The sequence below is a fragment of the Cynocephalus volans genome, chromosome 3 (genome assembly GCF_027409185.1).
Source record: "Cynocephalus volans isolate mCynVol1 chromosome 3, mCynVol1.pri, whole genome shotgun sequence".
In the NCBI taxonomy this organism is placed as follows: Eukaryota; Metazoa; Chordata; class Mammalia; order Dermoptera; family Cynocephalidae; genus Cynocephalus; species Cynocephalus volans.
Window position 1 is genome coordinate 44,268,496 of NC_084462.1, and position 23,926 is coordinate 44,292,421.

Below are 23,926 nucleotides of genomic sequence, written 5' to 3' on the forward strand. Positions count from 1 at the left end.
ACTGTAGATCAAATACATTCACATTTTAGTACAGTACAGTATACACTCTTTCTAAGTCTGAGATTAAGAAATTATTAACTGGTTTCCATCAGTTTCAATACCAGTCCGAAGTTTGAATAGTTTTACCATGTGGACTTACAGTTTTTATTTAAAAAATTGTAGATAGCAATTCTTTTCCTGACTTTCTAAGCAAATATAGAGAAAACACGAACAAGAAGTAACAGAAAAAACAAGTACAGTTAACAGATTTGTGGTTTATATGCCATTTACAGGAAGAAAAGGGATTTCAGCATGTGTTTGAAAATGTCTGGGAGCTAGCTTCTAAAACTGCACCACTACTTGCCATAAATTATTTTTTTTCCTACACAAGGTATCCAATTCCTACAAAGGAAAAACAACTACTGCCCTACAAAAAACTGTAGTGTTCTCCTGTTATGTGATAAATGGCCAGTTTTACACCCTTGTCAAAATCATAGTGTATGATCTGTAGCAGAAAAGGAGCTGTCATTTCATTGTATCATAAGTCTTTGACACACACAGAATAACTCTTCCTGAGAAAATAAACATTTCACTACTACAATATCCAAGGGATAACTCTGGGAATGGGTTAGAAACTCAGATAATTTCTCATTAGCAGGAAATTATTCTCTATTAACTTTTGGGCTTACTACATGGTAGTTTATGCACAGGTTATTCTGTCAATCTCAATGTCATGTGCCAAATATTCTTGGCTAATAATTCATTCACTGCTTTCTAAATTAATATTCACTAAAAATTCCACCTGTTAATGTGGGTGCAAATTTTGTTTTCCTGTTTTCTGAAACTACAGGAGTTACTGGCATTGAGTTTAGCTGACCTAGCACTACCTGGGGGTTAACTAAAGCATGCTCTTCCATAGCTAATGTGTGCATGGGCAACTTCATAATCCTTAAATCTATTATTCAAAGTTAAATAAATTGTAAACATTCCTGAATAATCAGGCTTATTAATTATGCAAGGGAAACCAACAGGACCCAGTCAAAAAGCCTTAGAGGAAAAAAACCCTTTTTTGCATTTCCCTATACTCTCAGAAGCCAAGAGGTAAGTCACAATTCTACAAGCTATTTGGTCAACAGAGCTGTACTGAACTATAACAAATACTCAAGTTTCAAAGCCTCTTTTAAATTTCACAGCACTAGGCTCAAATGACTTCTTCTCTCCTGTCCCCCGTGAGCAAAGCTTCTGTCCAGAGACTCATCTGTCACTCAACTGTTAAGGAACAATAATCATAGGAGCGTCTTCTTTTTGATGCATCTTTCCATCTTAAGAAGATTACAGTCAAAGGGTCCTAAGGGTTTTAACAGCATCACAAGTGACTTAAGAAGAATATACTCAAAGACTACTAATGGGTTAGACAGTATTACAAGTGATTTAAGTCATCTTTACATATTTGAGAGTACTTCAAAAGTTTGTGGAAAAATAGATCTAGGAGATAATACGAATTTGTCCATGAACTTTCTGAAGTACCCTTGTAGCATCTATGGTTGCCTTTTGAAGAGGCTATAATCTGACACTCCTTTAATAAGCCCGTAAAAACTGGTTTTCTCCTAAGTCAAACTTCTTTGGCAAAAAAATCTAATTTAGTAAGTGGCTCCCCAAAATAAGATGCTCAACTCCCATCACAACTGGAGATACCAAAGCACCTACAAGGGGTCTTCAAAAAGTTTATGGAAATAGTCACATTATCATCTAATTCCGTTTTCCACAAACTTTTTGAAATACCCCCATACCTCATAAAACTTTCTAATTCCTGTATTATGCTCATAGAATCATGGTTAAACAAACACAGGAGCCTTGTAATATCTGAAAAGTTTAAGTGTGTGTGTGTGTGTGTGTGTGTGTGTGTGTGTGTGTGTGTGTGTGTGTGTGTAGAGTATCTCCAAACTATTGTAAAGAAGTCCACTTATTTGCTACGTTTCCAAGAACACTTCAGTTCCCTTATAAAAGGCAGTGCCAGCTACTGCAGTTCTTAGCATTAGATGGCTTTGGCTTATCAGAAAAGAGTCCAAGGAAAAATTTCACATGCACAAACAATTATGTCCTTCCTAAAGACTTAATTGAAGTCCTTTCAAAACCATTTTTCATGGTGGAAAAAAAAAAAGAAAGAAAAAGAAAAAGAAAACAAAAACAAAAAGCAGACTGAGGAAACTGTTGATATTTCAGTCAGCTCCATTTCTGCATCCTCATGGATTAACCTGTCTCCAGTCTCCTGAAGCCTTCTTTGGGTGACCTCACACTGCAGTGCTCTAGCTGACTTGTCATTTCTTTACAAAGAACACCCAACATACTAAATAAAGAAAGGCCACCAGTGCTTGTATTTGCTCCCTGGACCTTTTCCTCCTGCTATTCTCAAAGAATCCAGTTTCAGACCAGGGCAGAGCATTGCTTCAGGTAGCCTGTTTCTTATTTTACTGGACAATATTCATTGACACTCTCTTGCATCTATGTTTTTCTATGGTAAAGTAAAACCTATTCACAGGCCTGTGTCCTGCCAGGGCTGTGAGCCTTGTGAAACAGGATGGTGTGGATGCTGCTTCCATACCCTGGGCTCTTGCCCCTCTTGCCTTTAATGCTCTTTGACACCATATTAACAAGTTCACAAAGGAAAACCTCTTCTGACACAGAGGTAAAGCTTTGGGAGGGGGACAAGAGACCTAGAGAGAGAAACTGCTCTGTAAGGGTTGTACTCACCATCCCACACCAGTATTTTTAGCATAGTGCATACAGATGATGCCCCAGTAAGCAGCTGAGATGCCAAGGCAGAGGAGCTGCCAGGCAATGTGTAGCAGTCTACCCTCTACCCAACAGCCACTTAACCACTTCTAGCACCTTGCACCGGCCAGTGCAAGTCAGGTCCTCTGTTGCTGTAAGCATTCAGCATGATACACAGTGTCAGACACTGACACCCCAAACAGAAACAGTGGTCAGGTCCTATGGGATTGGCTTCTCTCTTCTCCCATCTCCACTGCCACCACAGCACATGCTCAGCTGTGTCACTGCTGAAACAACAGGCAAGAATGAGGAGCCAGGGCTGAGGACCTACAGTGAGGTAGGGAGAGCAGGTAAGGCAAAGGGCATGGAAACTGGCTACAGAAAACAAAAGTCACTCAATGTAAACAATCCAATTGTATGTGGGATTCTAGGGAGAGCTAGGACTCTAGAACTAGGTGGCATTCTGAGAAGAGGACATCTGGGTACCAGACATGAGAACGGGGCTGTGGATCAGATTCTGGCAGGCTGGATGGAGACAGTAATTGTATGAACGGTCTAGAGTTGAGACAAAGAGTATGTAATGAAGAACCAAGGCAAGAAGACAAGGAAAAACCAGTTGTTAGAAGCACAACTTCAAAATTAAGGGACCAGGAGTTCTGTTGAATTTAAAGGGGACAGGAAAGTAATACGAGAAGGAGTTACTTGCACACAGGAAGGTCTAGATAACAGGTCTCTGGCCTAGGATTTTATAAAAATTTCTGTTGCTGTAGGAGCTGCTGAAGCTAGACCAGGTGGAAACAAGTAATTGGGAGCACCCGGTAGAACCTGGTTGATTAGAGTGGGTTAGTGAGAGAAAGCAATAGCCTCTGGCAGGCAGACTCTCCTACAGAATGCAGAGATGGATTGAATGAAGCCAACTAGAGCACCCACAGGAGTGTTTGAGCCCAAAATGACAGAGCCAAATCTGACATTGGAGATGGCCACACAACAACTAGAAAGATGCTCAGTATGGTTCAGCACTAATCCCAAATGGAGTCCCCTTGCAGAGAGACCATGCCTGGAATATGGAGATAGCATGTCAAAGTGGAAAGGACATGGGGTTAAAAATTAGACAGTCAGAAACTCAATTCTATCTCTCACTAGCTGTGACTCCAGGCAGGTTATTTAACTTCTCTGAACTTCAATTTCCTCATCTGTAAAATCAGGGGGTCAATAAGTTTTGTAATAATAGGTGTTGTCATAAGATTTTATAATAATTAAATTAGAGAGCATTAAACAGATATCTGGCCAAAGAGTAGGTGCTTGATAAATATCAGCTATTGTTATTCCTATAAATAGTCATATTTAGATACATAATACCATTATTACACATGGAAACACTCCTTACATATACAATCTATAATAATAACAATAATGATAATAATACTATGAATAATCTTTTAGGCAGCCCCAGACTTAACAAGCTAATCTGTTTCTAGTAACATCTGAAAGTCAAACCATGATAAGTTAAAGACTGCTTATAATGGAATTTGCAGCTTTACCCTGAACTCTGATGTTATGCCAGTAAGTTGGGTTTTCTCCCACACAGATCAAACCGTGACATCTTTTCCTCCCCTGCCTCCCTCCCTCTCTTCCTTTCTCCTTTCCTTCCTTCATTTATTACCAGCATTGACTGCACCATCCTGGAAATCACGTGGCAGGGAGTCAGTACTGGTACAGGTCATACATTTCCATTTCCATTAGGAAGTGGTTAGTACAGGTTTCAGTGGTTACTATGGGGGTGAGGGGTGGGGTCTTAAAAATGAGAAGGAGGGTAAAAAAAATTTTAAAGACAGATATGGTAATCGAAAAGTTGTATCTTTGCATTGGAGAGTTACCTATATTTGTACAGTGCTTTAGAATTTGTATACATAAACTATTGCATTTGACTTAAAAATATCTTTAAAGTAAGCAGAATAAATACTATCATCTCTGGCTTATATATAAGGAGACTAGAGCTCACAGAATTTCTGGTGATTTACTCCAGGTCACGCACTGTGAAGTAGTGGAACCAGGCTAGAAAGAACACAGATCTCTGGATTTGTAACTTGGTGCTTGTCCACTATAATTGTTCTATAAACTGTGGGTTACTGTAGCAGGTACATTTATTTTTTAAAATCTATTTATATTTGATATTTTTCTCACTTGAAAGAAAGCTCTGATTTCTTAGAAATGTAGTTTGCTTCTGAAATGGTTTTCTTTCATTTCGTTAATTATATAAGTAAGAAATCTAATTATATTTATGGAAAAGTAATCTCCTTAAATTTGATAATTTATTATTACTTGAATTGATTTTAAAGTTTCCAGTATTTTAAAGTTTTCTTGAAGAGATTTTAAATTGAAAATAAAATGCACACTGTATTATATTGGAAAATATTTCTTTTCAGGGACTAGTAAATTATTTACTTCATCACCCTTGGAGATAAATTATTCATTATAAAAAATATTTTTATGAGTAAAATCATATGATGCTTATTGTGACAGTTTAGGATTCTATGGGGCTTCATTTTTTTTAATGGCACTTTTGTTTCTTACAAGTTAAGAAAATCAGTTCTCTGTGAAATAAATGTACTGTTTTATTAAAGGCCTATGTTCTTTGACATATAGTATGTCAGTATGGGCCAGCTACAGAGATCTACAGTGGATAATACGTTACTTATTTCTAAGGTGACATTTCTAGCTCAGTAGGCAATTCAGCCAATTTTAAAGTCTTTAAAGTTTTGTAGTTTGGTTATCTGGCAATACTAATTACTAGGATAACTTATACCAATTTTTCTAGGTAGAAGTCAACATCTAAACAGATGCATCTGTACCAGTAGTTATCCTTTCATATTGCTCGGTACCCTCTGTCAAATTTATAGTTATGCACACACACATTTTAATTCCTCTCTCACAGTACATTATCTCACATCTCATATATTATATTCCTCAACAAATTTTTAGCACATGTCTGTTTTTTTTTTTAAATATGAAATCCCTAACTGAAATAAATTTGATTTGTTAACTGGGAGTGATGCTTTGTTCCCTGTAAACGCAGATCAAGACTTACAGAGGCAATCTTCAAGATAAACAGAAAGAAGGAAGCTAGTCCATCCTAGACAAGGAAACAAAGGCTTTCCATCTTATTCTTTGGCTGTCTTACTTTACCGTTTGAAGATGATCACTTACCAAGTGGTAAAAATGCAAGGCGGTTTCCAGCCATGGAGAGCTCATTGAGGCTGGGCAGCTGGCAGAGGTGGCGTGGCACATACCACAGACGATTTCGGTCCACAGTGAGGTACTGCAGAGAAAGGCACAGGTGAAGCCTCTCGGGTAAAGTTAGCAAACGATTGGTAGAAATGTCTAGTGTTTGCAGCTCCTTCAAATCGCCAACCTCTACAATCAAAATCAAAATTAAGATAAATCACATCCTGATTAGCTTAATGAAATAAATGAATCAATACTGTAACAGTTCAACCAAATAAACCCAATAGCTGCAACTATTTCCATAGACATGATGCTGAAGCACAGGACTTAGGGCTAGTATGCTAATAATCCAACCTAGGTTGGTGTCTTTAAATTAGCCTGCCAGAATTTCTTAAACAGAGAAAAATGCTGGCATAGCAAAAGGAGAGACACAAAGTGGTGAATCCAAACCAGAAGTCTATTACTATAGCTTCTGCTTCTGGATGAATCAAAAGTTGTTGCTAAGGTGAGATAAGAAAGATTATTGTCACTTCAAGGTACCTGGTGTTTGCTACTGTGTGATTTACTTTACATCTAAGTAGATAATAGATTTAAAAATTATAGCATCCAAGTAAGTGCAACTTATTCACATGAACTAAATAAAAGATTTCTGGACCCCAAATTAGGATGTCTTTTGGAGATTTTCACCATGGTAAAGATTATAATAATAAAATGAAATTATTGTTAGGTAACATTTTTAGATATTGTCCAGCCATGTAGCTCCTTTCACAAAACCCACTCAAAGTGTAAGCATCCTATGAAGATTTACTTTAATTCCACCCAAAATAAAACCTTCCTTTACTCCAGTATTCCCTCATCATTGATGTCCACAGTTGTAACCTGTTCCATGGTGAGTACAATTACGTTCTGCCATACACAAAATCACTGTCTGGAGTAAAGATTGGGAAGTTCTTTACGAGGAACTTAGTTCTTCTCAGGAGAAATTACCCTTTTAGGGAAGGACATTTACCCTGTCTCAGGACAGCATATTCCACTCAAGGCACTATGCAGGACAAGTCTTCTCCTTCTGCATCAGGGATACTTACATATTCAGATGGCAATGATGTCATCTCTTGCCCTTCTCTAATCCTGGTTCTACTCTTGAGCCATTCCTCTTAGGCTAAGGTTTCCCATGCTCTACCATATGCCTGACTACTCTGGGCACATTCCAATTTGTTTAGGATTTGGATTAGTACTAGCGACGTCTTCTCTAATGGATAATAAAGTCTTCTGCCCTCTTGGATGCTAGATTAAATAGATTAGCCTTTCTCATTACTACAGACCAGGGGTCAGCAAACTGTGGCTCGGAGGTCAAATCTAGCCTATGGCTTGCTTTTGTACTACCTGCAAGCTAAAATTGGTTTTTACATTTTTTAAGGGTGGCAAACAACTACAACAAAAACAAAGAACGTGTGACAGAGACCATACATGGTCTGCAAAGCCTAAAAATATTATCTGGCCATTTACTGAAAAAGTTTGCCAGTCTTACTGTTAATGGTAGTGTTTTTAATAACATTTTTCTTTATGAAAGGAACACAAGTTCAAAATATACTAATTTCTAGTTATCTTTCTAATATTTACAAATTTATGCTAGAGAGTTCACACATTATTGCTCCACTTCCCCCCAATACTGAACAAAATACATATTTGAAGATGGGTAGGCAGGATTCAGTCTACAGCCCGTGACTCTGAATGGTAGTTCTGTTCTACTTGAACTTAACTGATGCGCATGGGAATCAATTTCACTCGTGGATCCCTCGGCACAGTATTCCACCTAGCTAAGCCGGTCTATCTATTTCACAATACAAAAATGTTTCTGATTTGTGGTGTGTGGGGATGAGAAAGTTGGGGGAAGAACTATCAGGTTTTAGAAGTAAATAAAAAGAACAAAGAAAAAGAAGAAAAAGAAAGAAACCTTTCTGACCTAACTTCACAAAATGATTAGGAGTGAAGTGAGACAGAAGTGCAGTCAATCTGCTACACACCACGGGGCCAGGTTCCAAGAGAAGAATGACTGAAGGTCTCTGCCACTGAGAATCACATCACATACTAGAGACAAGGTGCAAGAGGAGCTCAGAGAAAGAAGAGTGAGATGTGGGGCTGGAGCAGCTTTTGCAAAATTTATTAGACACTTGAATAGGTCAAATGGATACAGCACTCCCAGCAGGGCACGTGGGTACAGTTGAAAGCTTGAGGAAAGTCATGGAAGTGAAAAAACAAATACAGCATGCACAACAGGCTCTTTGGGGCCCAACAAGTGCTAAAGACACCAATGGGAAAAGAGCAGAGAATAAATTCAATACAGAGGCCTTGGTAGAGACATGGATGATAATGAATATAGGATAAATAAGTCTGGACTTAATGGAGTGAGTATACAACATCTCCTGAAGATTCTGAAAGGATGAAAGAACTCTTTTGGAAAGGTTAGACTGCTAAATACGCAGAAAGCAATGACATGGCAAAAGATTCTAGGCTGAGAAAACAAGTAAACATTTGACTAAAACAGAGGCAGTATGATAGAATTTGAAGGTCGGGCTGGCCGGTTATCTCAATTGGTTAGAACGTGGTGCTGATAACACCACAGCCCAGGGTTCAATTCCTGTACTGGCCAGCTGCCTGCCGCCTCCCCACCTCCCAAATTTTTTTGAAGATAAATTCCAGAGATACTTTAAGAAAGGCATGAGGATTGGATATGGAAAATAATGAAATAGGAAAAAAATCAATGATAATTTTAAGCTTCTAGACTATTACACTCTTAAGTATGGTGATAACAATGCTAAAAACTTATTTTTGTAGGAAAAAATATTAGAATTTCATTAATATTTCTGAATTACACTATCTATAAACCACTTATTTAAATGTATTTTTTTAAAAGTCTGTCAAAATTCACATGGCAGCAAGGAAAACAGATGATTTTCATCATTCTTTCAAAAATAATTAAGTGTGCAAAGAATTCTTTTAATTTTAATTTAATGGCTGCAAAAATTACTAAGGCCTGCAACTGTCCTCCACTTTAAATCGGTTTGCCTTACTGCATTGTGAATATATAATTATGAATTTAAATGTTCCATAATTTGAAGATTGACTTTTTGCAGTAGTGGCAGACCAATATTTATACTTTGCTTTGGCAGATATGTACACCTATCAGATATTAAAATGAGTAACACTTTGAGAAAGAAAGAGAAAACACAGACTATCAGAACCTAAAGTCAAGGTAATGAGGAATGGGAAAAGGAGAAAGAAACTACATTTCTTATTTCCTATAAGTGATGAATAAAAAAATTCTACTAAATCTGAAACATGCAGGATTGCACACAGTAAATGAACAAATGCAAAAAAAGAACACTTTTCTAAGTAGCTTAATATGTAGGCCTTTTAATTTGCTAGAAAAGACTTGATTTAATTGTCATTTGAATTATAATACTGAGTTGAATATTACATAGAATATGGTTGAAAAAATTGATGACTTTGTCATACTATGAAAGTACTTGGGAAAAAAGAGAAATAAAAGTAAATGGTTTCTCAGGTGGACTGAAATAAACACAATTTTCCTAATTATAACAGGCCAAAAATCTGGGATTACATATGGCATTGCTGTTTCAATAATCAATTCAAAAATATACTTGCTAATCTCAGCTACTGGAAAGTACATTTTTAGGAAGCAATACAATCAAACTTTACCTAAGATTCTATCTGAAACACAAAAAAACATGAAATTAACCTGGAGTAGCAACATCTGGCAGAAATAAAGAAACAGAATCCAAAGTGTGGCCTCAAGTTAAAAACTGAAAAACTATCAGCTAAACATAAATCCAGCAAATTTGGTCAAGTTTGGAAACTGCACCAAGGCCAGGACAACAGATTTCTCTTAAATAACTTTGTTGCTCTTCCATCATTCCTAAAGATCCAGGTTTCCTGCATGTATCATTTCCCTTCAGCCTGAAGAGCTTCTTTTAGCATTTCTTTTAGAGCAAGTATGCTGGCAACAAATTCTCTTAGTTTCCTTTTACCTGGGAATGTCTTAAATCATTTTAATTCCTAAAGATTATTTTCATTAGATACAGAATTCTGGGTTGACCATTCTTTTCTTTCTTTAAAGATGTTGATCTATTGTCTTCCAGCCTGCACAGACATTATCTTCCTATATGTAATATGTCATTTTCCTTTAGGTGCTTTCAAGATACTGTCTTTATCTTTAGTCATTGGCAGATTGATTATGATGTGTCTGCAAATGGCTTTCTTTGAATTTATCCTGTTTGGGGTCTGCTGAGCTTTTTCAATCTGTGAATTTATGTCTTTTACCAAATTTTGGAAGTTTCAGCCATTGTGTCTTCAAATTTAAGAGTTATTATATCTGGGTAAATATAATACACTATTACTTCTCTCTTTTTAGGTATGCATGATATGCATAGCTGCTGAAAGCAAAAATTATAGCACTGTCTGGTGTGATTTCCAATATATGAAGGTGTACTACTTATGACAGGTAGAACACACAGGTGAGTGAGGAAAATAAAAGGAGTTTCAAAGTAGATTTTGAAAGGTATCTATAATGTAATCCCTAAAGTGACCATTAAAAATAATATAAATACAAAAAATATGAATCCAAAAGCCAATAAATGAATTAAAATTGAATACAGTAGTCCCCTCTTATCCTCAGAGGATATGTTCCAAGTCCGCTAATGGATGCCTGAAACCCCAATAGTACTGCACACTATATATATAATGTTTTTCCTATACATACATACCTATGATGAAGTTTAACTTATAAATTAGGCATATAAGAGATTAACAACAATTAGTAATAATAAATAGAACAGTTATAACAATATACTGCAATAAAAGTTATGTGACTGTGGTCTCTCAAAACATCTTATTGTATTATACTGCAGATAACTGAAATCATAGATAAAGGGGTACTACTGTACTAAAAAAAATTCAAATAATACAAAAAAAAATCAGGAGAGAATAGAGAAACAAAACCAGAGGTTGCAAAACAGAAAACAAATAATAAAATGGTAGGCCGAAATCTAACAAGATCAGTACTTATATTAAATGTAAATAGCCTCAAGATACCAATTAAAAGACAGACAGGTTGTATTAAAGAAAGAAGACCCTAGTATATTCTATCTAAATGGAATCCATTTTAAATCTGAATACATAGATATATTAAACATAAGATAAAAAATGTACATGCTATGCAAACAATGACAAAAAAAAAGGTGGAACTTTCAGTATTGTGGAATAAGGAGATTGCCAAATCCTCTGCCCAAAAGGCAACTATAAAATTAGACAAAATTATCAAAAGCAACCATTTTAGCCTTCTGGAAACTGACCAAATATTTCAACAAATAAAGAAGCACTTACCATGAAAAGTATTTTGGATAAGAAAAGCTGAAATCTGTGACACTTGCCTGGGGAACCTCCCATTGCTCCACCCAGCTTGGCTAGTACAAGAGTGGTGAGGTAGGCTGCAAACAGCCAGCAGCTTCACTGCCAGGGGGGCTGACTTGATTTGCAATAAAAGGTGAAAAATCCACACCCAGTGGTGTTGTCAGCCATCCTGGTCATAAGCAAACATGGAGGCCAGCAATTTTACCAGGCTGAGGTATCGTTGTGGTTGGAGCAAACAATGGAAGAGGCAGATGAGCCAGAAATTTAACAAGGAGCTTCGGGATGTGAAACAGCCCTAAAAGCACTTTATATGCTTTCCACACATCCCAGGCTGAGTGGATGAGGTAAAAGCAAGCACAGGGGAGACCAGAGAAGGCTCAAGCTATTTACACAGCCCAGGCCTACAGGGAGGAGCCTGCACACAGGCACAGAAGAGAAAAGAGAGCTCAGCAGAAAGAAAAGCTGAGGCAAACTTGAAAACTGCTTGAACTTTAAATGTGTTCCTGAATCTGCAAACAGATACGTCAGCTAAAAGTAGAAATCTTACCATCTCAAAGTGTTAAACTGCTAATCTATGCAGACACAAGGACAAATCCTAAAAAGTCAAGCTTAAAAATTGAAATAAAAACAAGTAAAAAAGAAAAAAAAAAAAAAACACAAAGCAGAGTCATCAGTGATCACACACTGTTGGGAAAATGGACTTTCAATTTTCAGTCTGAGAAAAAAAAAATCAAAGAAATGAAATAAATAGCAATAACAACAATCCTAAAATAGAAAAAAAAAAATCAGAATCCAGAGTCACTACAATATATTATTTAAAGTGTCCATTTTCAAAAAAAATTATAAGACATGCAATAAAACAGAAAAGTGTAACCCATATTCAGGAAAAAATAAGTAAACAGAAACTAATTCTAAGTGGATCCACATGTTGAATTTAGTTGTATGTTTAAAGAACTTAAAGAAAATAGGTTTAAAGAATCAAAGGAAAATGTGATGACAATGACTCACAAAATAGAAAACATCATAAAGAACAAGTATTAAAAAATAGAAATTCTGGAGTTGAAAAGTGCAAAGAAAAATTCATTAAAGAGGCTCAACAGCAGATTTAAATAGGCAGAGAAAAGAAGTAGTGGTAGATTATAGAAATTATCCAATTAGAAAACCAGAAAGAAGACTGAAAAAATGAACAGAGGCTCATATAACTGCAGGAAAAAAACAATTGTACAAATATATGAGTAATGGAATTCCAATTAAAAGAGAATGAGGAAAAAAGGGCAGGAAAAAATGTGAAGAAAGTGGTTACAAAATTTCAAAAAAGACTGATGAAAAATATTATTCTAAAGATCCAAGAAGCTCGGAAAAGACCAAATAGGATAAATATAAAGAGATTCACACCCATACACATCATAATCAAATGGTGAAAGACAAATAGAAACTCTCGAAAGCAACAAGAGAAAAATGACTCATTATGTTTAGGGGAACAACAAGAAGATAACTAAAAAACGCATAGTAAAAGTCAACACAGGAATTAAAGTCACTCACTAAAAATATTTATCTAACATAAAATAAGGCAATTAAAGGAGGTACAGAGGAATAAAAAAGACATACATAGAATACAAATGGCCAAACGGCTGATGTAAATACAACCGTATCAATAATTATGCTAAACGTGAACAGACTAAACCCAATCAAATGAGAGAAGATGTCAGACTGCAAAAAAATACCCAATATGCTATCTATAAGAATTTTACACACTTTAGATTAAAAGGCACAAATAGGGAAAATAAAAGATTGGAAAAAATATATACCATGCAAACAATGACCATAAGAGAGACAGAGTAGCTATATTCATGTCAGAAAAAATAGACATTAAGACAAGACATACTATAAGAGATAAGAGGACTACTTCACAATAGGAAAATAGTCAATACATGTATTAGTCCACTTCTGTGGCTTCTTACAGAATACCCAAAACTGGGTGACTTATAAAGAAATGAAATTTATTTCTTACAGTTTGGAGGCTGGGAAGTCCACAGTCCAGGTGGCACATCTGGCGTGGTGACTCTACAGTGACACAGGGTATCACATGGTGAGAATGGGCTGAGTAAGAGAGCTAAACATCTCACTCGCTCTTCTTATAAAGCCATCAGAATCACGCCCATGACCACTCATTAAACCATCAACTCATTACTCCAGGAATGGACTGATCCACTCACAAGGGCATGATCTTCACAGTCCAATCACCTCTTAAAGGCCCCACCTTCTATCACCATATTGGGGGTTAAGTTTCAACATGAGGTTGGGGGGACATTCAAACTACAGCAATACTTTAGCAATACAATTATGAGTATATACACAACTAACAAGAGAGTCTAAAACTACATAAAGCAAAAAACTGACAGAATTGACAAGAAGAGTAGACACTTCAACAATGATACACAGATTTCAACACACTACCCTCAATATCTGATAGAACTAGACAGAAAATCAGCAAGGAGACAGAAGACTTGAACTACACAATTAGCCACATTGACCTAATCTGACATGTAAGAACACTACCACAGAATACACATTCTTTTCAAATGCAAACAGTATGTTCTCTAGGATAGACCACACACTAGAACATTAAAGTCTCACATTTAAAAGGATTAAAATCATACAAATATGTTCTCTGACTAAAAGGTAATTAAAGTAGAAATCAACAACAGAAAGATATCTGGGAAATCTCCAAATACTTGGAAATTAAACAGCACACTTCTAAATAACCCACAAATATAAGAAATCACAAGGAAAATTAGAAAATATTTTTGACCAAATGAAAATAACCAACACAAGATCCTACTAAAATGTATGGAATGCAGCCCAAAAAGTGATGAGTGGGAGATGTAATGCTTTAAATGCCTATATTTGAAAAGAAAGTTCTCAAAACCATTTCCTGAGCTTCTACCTTTAGAAAGGAGAGAGAAAAAAGTGAAAACTAAACCTGAAGTAAGCAGAAGAAAGGAAATAATAAAAATTATAGTAGAGATCAAAGAAACAGAAATCAGAAAAACAGCATCAATGAAAACAAAAGTTTAAAAAGATAACAAACTTGACAAACCTTTAGTTAGACTGACCAAAATAAATAAATACTAAAAAGAGAAAAAAGACACAAATTACCAAAATTGGGAACAAAAGATGGACATCTCTATCAACTCTATAGAAATTAAAAGGTTACAAGGGAATACTATGAACAAATTTATTCCAACAAATTAGCAACTTAGATGAAATGAACATATATCTAGAAACACACAAATTACCAAACTAATTCAAGAAGTCATTAAAAATCTGAATAGATGTATCACAAATTTAAAAAATTGAATTAGTAATTTTATTTTATTTTCCTTTTCTTTTTCTTTTTATAAAGGAATTTATTTTTTAATCGACATGTACTATTTGTGAGGTACAGAGTTATATTTCAATGTATACAACGTATGATGATCAAATCAGGATAACTAGAAAATTCATCACAAAAATTTATTATTTCTTTGTGATGAGAATATATGAGCTCCTCTCTTCTAGCCATTTGTGAACATACAATAAATAATTGTTAATTATAGATGCCTAGCACTACTATACACTACTAGTATTTTTCCTATCTAGCTGTAATTTTGTGTCCATTTTCCCACAAAGAAAAGCCCACACCCAGATGATTTTTCCATGCTATTAAACATTCAAAGAAGAAATAATATCAACTCTTCACAAACTCTTTCAGAAAATAGGCAGAAAAACTTCCCAACTCATTTTATGAAGACAGTATTACCCTGATACTAAAGCCTAACAAAAACATCATTAGAAAGAAATCTACAGACCAGTATTCCTCATGAACATAAGTGAAAAAATTCTTAACAAAATATTAGCAAACAAAAGCTAGCAATACATAAAAATGATTATACATCACAAAGAAGTGAGATTGATGCCAGGAATATAAGGATGGTCTAACACCTGAACAGTCAATCAATGTAATACACATGTTCATAGAACAAGAACAAAAACCACACAATCATCTCAATAGATGAAGAAAAAGCATTTCACAAAACCCAAAATGCACTAATGACAAAAACTCTCAACAAACTGGGAACAAAATGTAACTCCTTCAACACAATAAAAGGTATAGACAAAACACCTAGAGCTAAGATCATATTTAATGGTGAGAGACTGAATGCTTTCCCCCCTAGGTCAGGAACAAGGCAAGGGGGCTGGCTCTCTCAATTGCTACCCATCAATGTACTGGAGGTTCTAGCAAATGCAACAAGGCAAAAACCAACCAGACAAAAAGTATCAAGAACAAAAAAGAAGTAAAACTTTATTTGTTCACAGATGACATGATCCTCAGTAGAAAATACTAAGGGATCCACAAAAACTATTAGAACAAATAACCTAGTTTAACAAGGTTGCCAGATACAAGATCAACATTTCAATATTTCAGTTGTAATTCTATGTACCTGGAGGAACAATCCAAAAATTATACTAAGAAAATAATTCCATTCACAATAGCACCAAAAAATGAAATACTTAGGAATAAACTGAACAAAAGAAACGCAAAATTTCTGTGCTAAAAACTACAAAATATTGTTGGAAGAAATTAAGGAAAACCAAAATAAACAGAAAAGCATTTCATGTTTAGGGATTTGAAGACTTCACACTGGTAAGATGACATGCTCCCCAAATTGATCTATAGGCTCAACACAATCCCTATCAAAATCCCAGGAGGCTTTTTTTTGGTAGAAATTGACAGGCTCATTTCAAATTTTATATTTAAATGCAAAGGACCTAGAATAGCTGAAACCATTTTGAAAAAGAAGTATAAATTTTCAGGTGAAGGAACAAACTCTGGTATGTTGATACAATGAAATACAGGCACTACTCAACAATGAAAGGAAATAAGCTCTGGATACATACAACAACACGTTTGAATCTCAAATGCATTATGCTAAGTGAATGAAGCACGATTCAAAGGGTACATAATGTACAATTCCATTTATGTATACAATATTCTGAAAGAGGCAAAACTATAGACCTATAAAACAGAACAGTGATTATGAGGGCCTGGGGGATGGTCGAAGGTTGGTGTAAAGGAACATAGGCAAATCTTCTGGGGTGTTGGAACTCTTATGCATCTTGATTGCAGTGGTAGTTATACAACTGCACACCAAAAGGGTGAATTTTCCTGTATGTTAAAATAAAAACAGTAACTCAAAAATTATTTAAAAAATAAAATTCTTTCTAAATACTAAAAATAGCTATATTAAAACAAAATTTTAAAAATTTCATATATTATCTGAATGTTATAAATAAGCAGAATAGTTATTCTGGGAATAATGCACATAATTTAATCAGTTTCTTAAAGTCTTTTTTCGATATGGTTTTATTGTGTTTCTTTTTAATAGAAGTGTCTATAATTAATTTTAGCATTAATAAACTTAACATTATTGACATTTTTGAAAGTATTTATTGCAATGACACCTAGAAATTCATGTAGTATTTATTACTGATATAGAGTTATAATGCATTCTTTTCAGAATCCTGGCAGAATCCTACTCTTTTCAGCTGGTCTCCCCCGATCACCACACCACTCCTAAGCCCCTCCATCCTTTCTCTGGGAGTAAACATCTGTTTGCATACCTTATTTCCTTAGTGTCCCTGGAATAATTCTAACTTCACAGTTTTTCACATTGTTTACTTTTATGGTAAATACACAACACCTTAAAACTTTACAGCTACTTGCAGTATCCTGAAAATGATTTCATTACTGCCACATAGTAATTACTTACACTAAGCATAAAAATAACATTAGGGTCTTTATTTCAAAATAAAAAACAATAAATCCCCTTTAAATTATGATTCTCTGCATATGCACACTGACCTAACCTAAAATTTAAAAGGGAATGGGAAGGAAGTCATCCACTCCATGCCAAGCCAGTGACCACAGAGAGTCAGTAACAAGGCTTACTATTTTCAAGCACTGGCTTTTTCCTGTACTGCTAAAAAGAGCTCTAATTTGAACTACAAAGCACACCAGGCTAAGAAGAACATACAAAGAAAGAAAAGACAATATTTCAATGCTAAATTTCATTCTCTATACAGTAAGTCTCCCTCTTTATATTCATTTTCTTTCTCTTGATTGGGCTGTGGAAGGCACATGGTACAGAGAAAAAGGTCCAAACCATAATCTTATTACTTATCGGCTATCCAAATTGGGTTATTTACTCAACTATTTAGATCATTGGTTTGTTGTAAAAAGAAAAAAGCACCTGTAAAAAAAAAAGAGAGAGAATAACAACTACCAATGTGATTAAAAGAAATATCAAATATAATCCAATAATACATGGCAGAAAAAAAATCAATAAATATTTATTTCTAATTTTCAGTTCATTATACTACAAAATATTCTAATTGTAAACTCTGGATATAAATACTTCTGTAATTGATGTCATTTTATCAGGGTAACAACGACAAACACATATGTATACGTTTGTTAAGCCTAACATAGAGAAAGGGGCCCTTGGGAGATAGATATCTTTCTGAAACTGGGTAAGACTATCTACTTGGTCAAATAAGAAAATTACAACCAACTCAGATTCAACTAAAATATCAGTCCATTTTGAAGGAGGACAGAGAACAGCATTCAGGATGTCACATATCCTTGAGTTAACTGCAACTATCCAAACAATGCAACCTCTTAGACATTATTTGTGACACCTGGGATAAAATCCTAGACATGTGTATATTCTAAAGTCATTTTTAAAAAGCAGAATTCATATTTAAGAAGGAGTTTAACCTTCTTCTCTGAAATGAGAACTAAATTCCCTTAACACTGAATTATTTAACTTGCATTTGTAGATCCAGACTGATCACTCTGCAAATAAGCAGCCTGTTTAGAAATGGCCTGGTATCTATGTGTGGGCTGAAACATGCTCACAGACCAAATAGGGCATCAAAATCAAACTGTGGTAAATGATGCTTAATAGTAAAGTTTGATACTTCAGTCCTGAGTTTTTACTCAGGACTAGTTGTTAAAAAAAGAGAGAGAATCTTTAAATGCGGTGAAAAAAATACAGGAACACTTTGTTTTATTGCGTTTGGCCTAACTGAGCTTTGAAGATACTGTGCTTCTCTCTCTCTCTCTCGCTCTGTTCTCTCTGCTTCCACCATCTTGCAATGTGAGACCCTTGGGTCACTGTCGCCACCACCAAATGGACTTTGAACTTCCCAGCCTCAGAAACTAAATATACTGATCAAGTTTCAAGATGGCGGCGGCTGCGGCGGCTGGCGCGGAGTAGCTGAGGTGGAAAAGGTGGCCACTGGGCCTCAGGCAGCCGGGAAACTTGTGGACCTTCCTCTGGCCATCTCTTAAGGGAGGACTGCTGCTGCTGGCCGGTCGTGGGGGCTCAACGCCACTTTGCCCCCGGCAGGAGAGGCTGCCTCATTTACAGGCAACAGCTTTGAAGTGTGGAGCAGGAAAAGAACTGATTCTTAGCTGCAAAAGTGAGTCTTGAAACAGGGAACACGGCGCCAGGGCTGCTGTGGATGCAGCCAGGATCCCGGAGGCTGGGGCCGCACTGAAGGCGGCCAGCTGCCCTATTCAGGATTCGAGGTTTCAGGCCGGCATTAAAGAAGATTCCTGGGGGCCGAGCCCGTGGCCACTTGGTAGAGTGCTGCGCTGGCAGCGCGGCAACGCTCCCGCCGCGGGTTCGGATCCTATATAGGACTGACCGGTGCACTCACTGGCTGAGTGCCGGTCACAAAAAAAAAAAAAAAAAAAAGAAGATTCCTGGGAGCGCCCGAGCGGCGCCGCGACTGAACAGCCCGAGGCGGCAGCGCCGAGAACACGGAAGGCAACAAACCAGAGACAGAGCGAGCGCCCGACCTGGCACAGCACTGTGAGTGATCCCTGGCACAGCTCTGTTCGGGGGGTGGATGCCCACGCGGCTCCCGCCTGCACCACCAGGCCACTCACTGCCACGGTGCTGCCTCCATTTTCCCAGGTGCGGGCAGCTCCGCCCTGCTCGGCCATCACTGAGCCCATTTGCTTGGCCTGGCGCGGGGCTTTCCGGACCCTGCGGGCCGACCTCCTCTCCCACTCCCGCCGCGGTTCTCTGGCAGGGCTGGGGGTGTGGGGCGTCCCGACCAGTTTTGGGAGGGCTAGGAAGTACGGGCGGGCCGACTGTCACTCCACCACACCCTGGACTCCGGCCCCGGTAAACTTCCTGTTACTGGGAGGCAGATACCATCTCTGCGACCACCAGTTTGGAAAAAAGCAGAACGAATTTCTGGTTGGGAATAGTGTGGTAGGAGAGTTCCCAGGTCCGCTTGAACCTGCCGGAGAGCAGGCTGCAGGCGGGCACTAGACTCGGTTTATACCGGGGGGATACAAAGGTGAACAAGACCCGAGAAAGATCTACACAGTGCTACAAAGGCACCCAGAGAGACCGGTCGTCTGTGCCTAGCAGAAACCTGGTAGACTTCCTGGGCGAGGCGGTGCTGAGCAGGGTCTTGAAGGCCCAGCTGATAGACGAGGGGTGCAGAAGACACGCCCCAGCCCAGCACAGTGTGCACAGAGGGGGGAGACGTGCGGCCAGGGAGGCGGAGACTCGTCAGAAACCACACACCCGGTGGGGTCGCCACTGCACGATCTAACAGCCTGGGCCAGAGCACACGGAACGGGGAGAAGTCCTGTACAGAAAGTGAAAGCTCAACAGAGATCACACACCCTGTGGTACGTGATCCACCAGCCCAGCAGAGTACAAGCTGACTAGAAAGGTGGATCCCTGGAGAAGCCCAAGACCCGAGGCAACCACACACACAAGACACTAGAGGCCAACTGAGCAGTCACGGCAGGAGCCATACCAAATTGGCAACCACAGCAACATCCTAGTTAGTCATTAGTCTTAAACCGGTGGACTGTGAAACCCCCTGCCACAATGAATAAACACCAAAAAAAAGACACCAGAAATACAAAAAATCAAGAAAGTACACCACCAAAAGTTAATAAATCTCATACTCTAGATCCTATAGAACAAGAAGCCCTTGAAATAACTGACAAGGAATTTCGAGTGATAATTCTAAGGAAACTGAATGAGATACAAGAAAACTCAGCTAGACATCATGATGAAATGAGGAAAAGTATACAGGATCTGAAAGAGGAAATATACAAGGAAATCAATGTCCTGAAAAAAAATGTAGCAGAACTTGCTGAACTGAAGAAGTTATTCAGCGAAATAAAAAACACAACGGAGAGTTTAACCAGCAGGCTTGTCGAAGTTGAAGAGAGAACCTCTAAACTTGAAGATGGGCTGTTTGAAATAACACAAGCAGACAAAAAGAAAGAAAAAAGAATCAAGGACATGGAAGAAAATCTGAGAGAGATATCAGACAACCTCAAGCGCTCAAATATCCGAGTCATGGGTATTCCAGAAGGGGAGGAAAATGGAGATTCCATTGAAAACATATTCAACAAAATAGTGGCAGAAAACTTCCCAGGTATAGGAAAAATCACAGATCTTCAGATCCAGGAAGCTCAACGATCTCCAAACGTGTTCAACCCAAAAAGGCCTTCTCCAAGACATGTCATAGTCAAATTGGCAAAACTCAGAGACAAAGAGAGAATCTTAAAAGCTGCAAGAGAGAAGCGTCAAATCACCTATAAGGGAGCCCCAATCAGGTTAACATCAGACTTTTCATCACAAACCCTAAAAGCTAGAAAGGAATGGGATGATATTTTCAAAATACTAAAAGACAAAGATTGCCAGCCAAGAATACTCTACCCTGCAAGGCTATCCTTCCGAAATGAGGGGCAAATAGTATATTTCTCAGACAAACAAAAACTGCGGGAGTTCACTACCACAAGACCACCCTTACAAGAAATCCTCAAGGGAGTACTGGGTTTGGTTCCTGAAAAATAACTACCACTGCCATAAAAACCTAAGAAAAATCTAAACCCGCTAGTACAATAAAAATGGCATTCATGAAGAGAAAACAAGCTAACAAAAACACTATCTACAACCTAAGGAACCAACAAACAAAGAAACCAAACAGTAAATCAGAAAGCAAGGAACAAAAGACACCTAAGACAACCAAACAACCAATAAAATGCTAGGAATAAATCAACACCTTTCAATAACAACTCTTAATGTTAAAGGCTTAAATTCCCCAATTAAAAGACACAGACTGGCTGACTGGATAAAAAAGCAGGACCCAACTATATGCTGCCTACAAGAGACCCACCTCACCCATAAAGATTCACACAGACTAAGAGTGAAAGGATGGAAAAAGATTTACCATGCAAACAGAAAAGAAAAACGAGCTGGAGTGGCTATTCTTATATCTGACAAAATAGACTTTAAACTAAAAACCATAAAAAGAGACAATGAGGGACACTACTTAATGATAAAAGGACTGATCCATCAAGAAGACATAACAATCATAAATATGTACGCACCCAATGTTGGAGCAGCCAGATTTATAAAACAAACTCTATTAGACCTAAAGAAGGAAATAGATACTAATACCATAATAGCAGGGGACCTGAACACTCCACTGTCAATATTAGACAGATCATCTAGGCAAAGAATCAGTAGAGAAACACAAGATCTAAACAAGACTCTAGACCAATTGGAATTGGCAGATATCTACAGAACATTCCACCCAACAACCTCAGAATATTCATTCTTCTCATCAGCACATGGATCATTCTCCAGGATAGATCACATATTAGGTCACAAATCAAGTCTCAATAAATTCAAAAAAATTGGAATTATCCCATGTATCTTCTCAGACCACAATGGATTAAAACTAGAAATTAATAACAAACAAAACTCTGGAAACTATACAAACACATGGAAATTAAACAGCATTCTACTTAATGACATATGGGTCCAAGAAGAAATCAAGCAGGAAATCAAAAAGTTTATTGAAACTAATGAAAACAATGATACATCATACCAAAACCTGTGGGATACTGCAAAAGCAGTATTGAGGGGAAAATTTATTGCATTAAATGCTCACTTCAGAAGAATGGAAAGATGGCAAGTGAACAACCTAACACTTCACCTTAAAGAACTAGAAAAACAAGAACAATCCAATCCTAAAGTTAGCAGACGGAAAGAAATCATTAAGATCAGAGCAGAACTGAATGAAATTGAAAACCAAAAAACAATTCAAAAGATCAACGAATCAAAAAGTTGGTTTTTTGAAAAGATAAATAAAATTGACAAACCATTAGCATGGCTAACAAAAAAAAGAAGAGAGAAGACTCAAATAACAAAAATTAGAAATGGAAAAGGCGATATTACAACTGATTCATCTGAAATACAAGGAATCATTCGAGACTACTATAAACAACTATACGCCAACAAATTTGAAAATCTGGAGGAAATGGATAAATTTCTGGACACACACAAGCTCCCAAAACTGAACCGTGAAGACGTAGAAAATTTGAACAGACCAATAACAATAAAGGAGATTGAAGCTGTTATCAGAAGGCTCCCAACAAAGAAAAGCCCAGGACCAGATGGATTCACAGCAGAATTTTACCAAACATTCAAAGAGGAATTGACACCGATTCTTTACAAACTATTCCAAAAGATTGAAACGGACGCAAATCTCCCAAACTCATTCTATGAAGCAAACATCATCCTGATACCAAAACCAGGTAAAGATATAACCAAAAAAGAAAACTACAGGCCGATATCCTTGATGAATATAGATGCAAAAATCCTCACTAAAATACTAGCAAACAGAATACAGCAACACATACGAAAAATTATTCATCACGATCAAGTGGGATTCATCCCAGGGATGCAAGGTTGGTTCAACATACGCAAATCAATAAATGTGATACACCATATTAATAAACTCAAACACAAGGACCATATGATCATCTCTATACATGCTGAAAAAGCATTTGATAAAGTTCAGCACTCATTCATGACAAAGACCCTCTATAACTTAGGTATAGAGGGAAAGTATCTCAACATAATTAAAGCCATATATGACAAACCCACTGCCAATATCATCCTGAATGGGGAAAAGCTGAAAGCTTTTCCTTTAAGAACAGGCACTAGACAAGGATGCCCACTCTCACCACTTCTATTCAACATAGTGTTGGAAGTACTAGCCAGAGCAATCAGAGAAGAGAAGGAAATAAAGGGCATCCAGATTGGAAAAGATGAAGTCAAACTGTCCCTGTTTGCAGATGACATGATCCTATATATCGGACAGCCTAAAACCTCTACAAAAAAACTGTTGGAATTGATAAATGATTTCAGCACAGTAGCAGGATACAAAATCAACACACAAAAATCAGTAGCATTTCTTTTCTCCAATAGTGAACATGCAGAACGAGAAATCAAGAAAGCCTGCCCATTTACAATAGCCACCAAAAAAATAAAATACTTAGGAATTGAGTTAACCAAGGAGGTGAAAAATCTCTATAATGAGAACTACAAACCACTGCTGAGAGAAATTAGAGAGGATACAA

General features: G+C 37.1%; 1 protein-coding gene across 8 annotated transcripts in view; it reads right to left on the minus strand.

Annotated features, from left to right (window-relative positions):
• The window catches only part of LRRC28 (leucine rich repeat containing 28), a 145,423-nt gene that overhangs the window by 42,534 nt on the left and 78,963 nt on the right, over positions 1–23,926 (minus strand). For 6 of the 8 annotated variants that reach the window (XM_063089276.1, XM_063089272.1, XM_063089273.1 and 3 more), the window contains exon 6: positions 5,959–6,165. The exons of 1 other annotated variant lie outside the window; for it this stretch is intronic. In XM_063089276.1, the coding sequence (XP_062945346.1) occupies positions 5,959–6,165 (207 nt within the window). Of the gene's footprint in view, positions 1–5,958; positions 6,166–13,417; positions 13,471–23,926 lie in introns of all 8 variants that reach the window. One more of the 8 variants, XM_063089271.1, reaches the window with a different exon arrangement.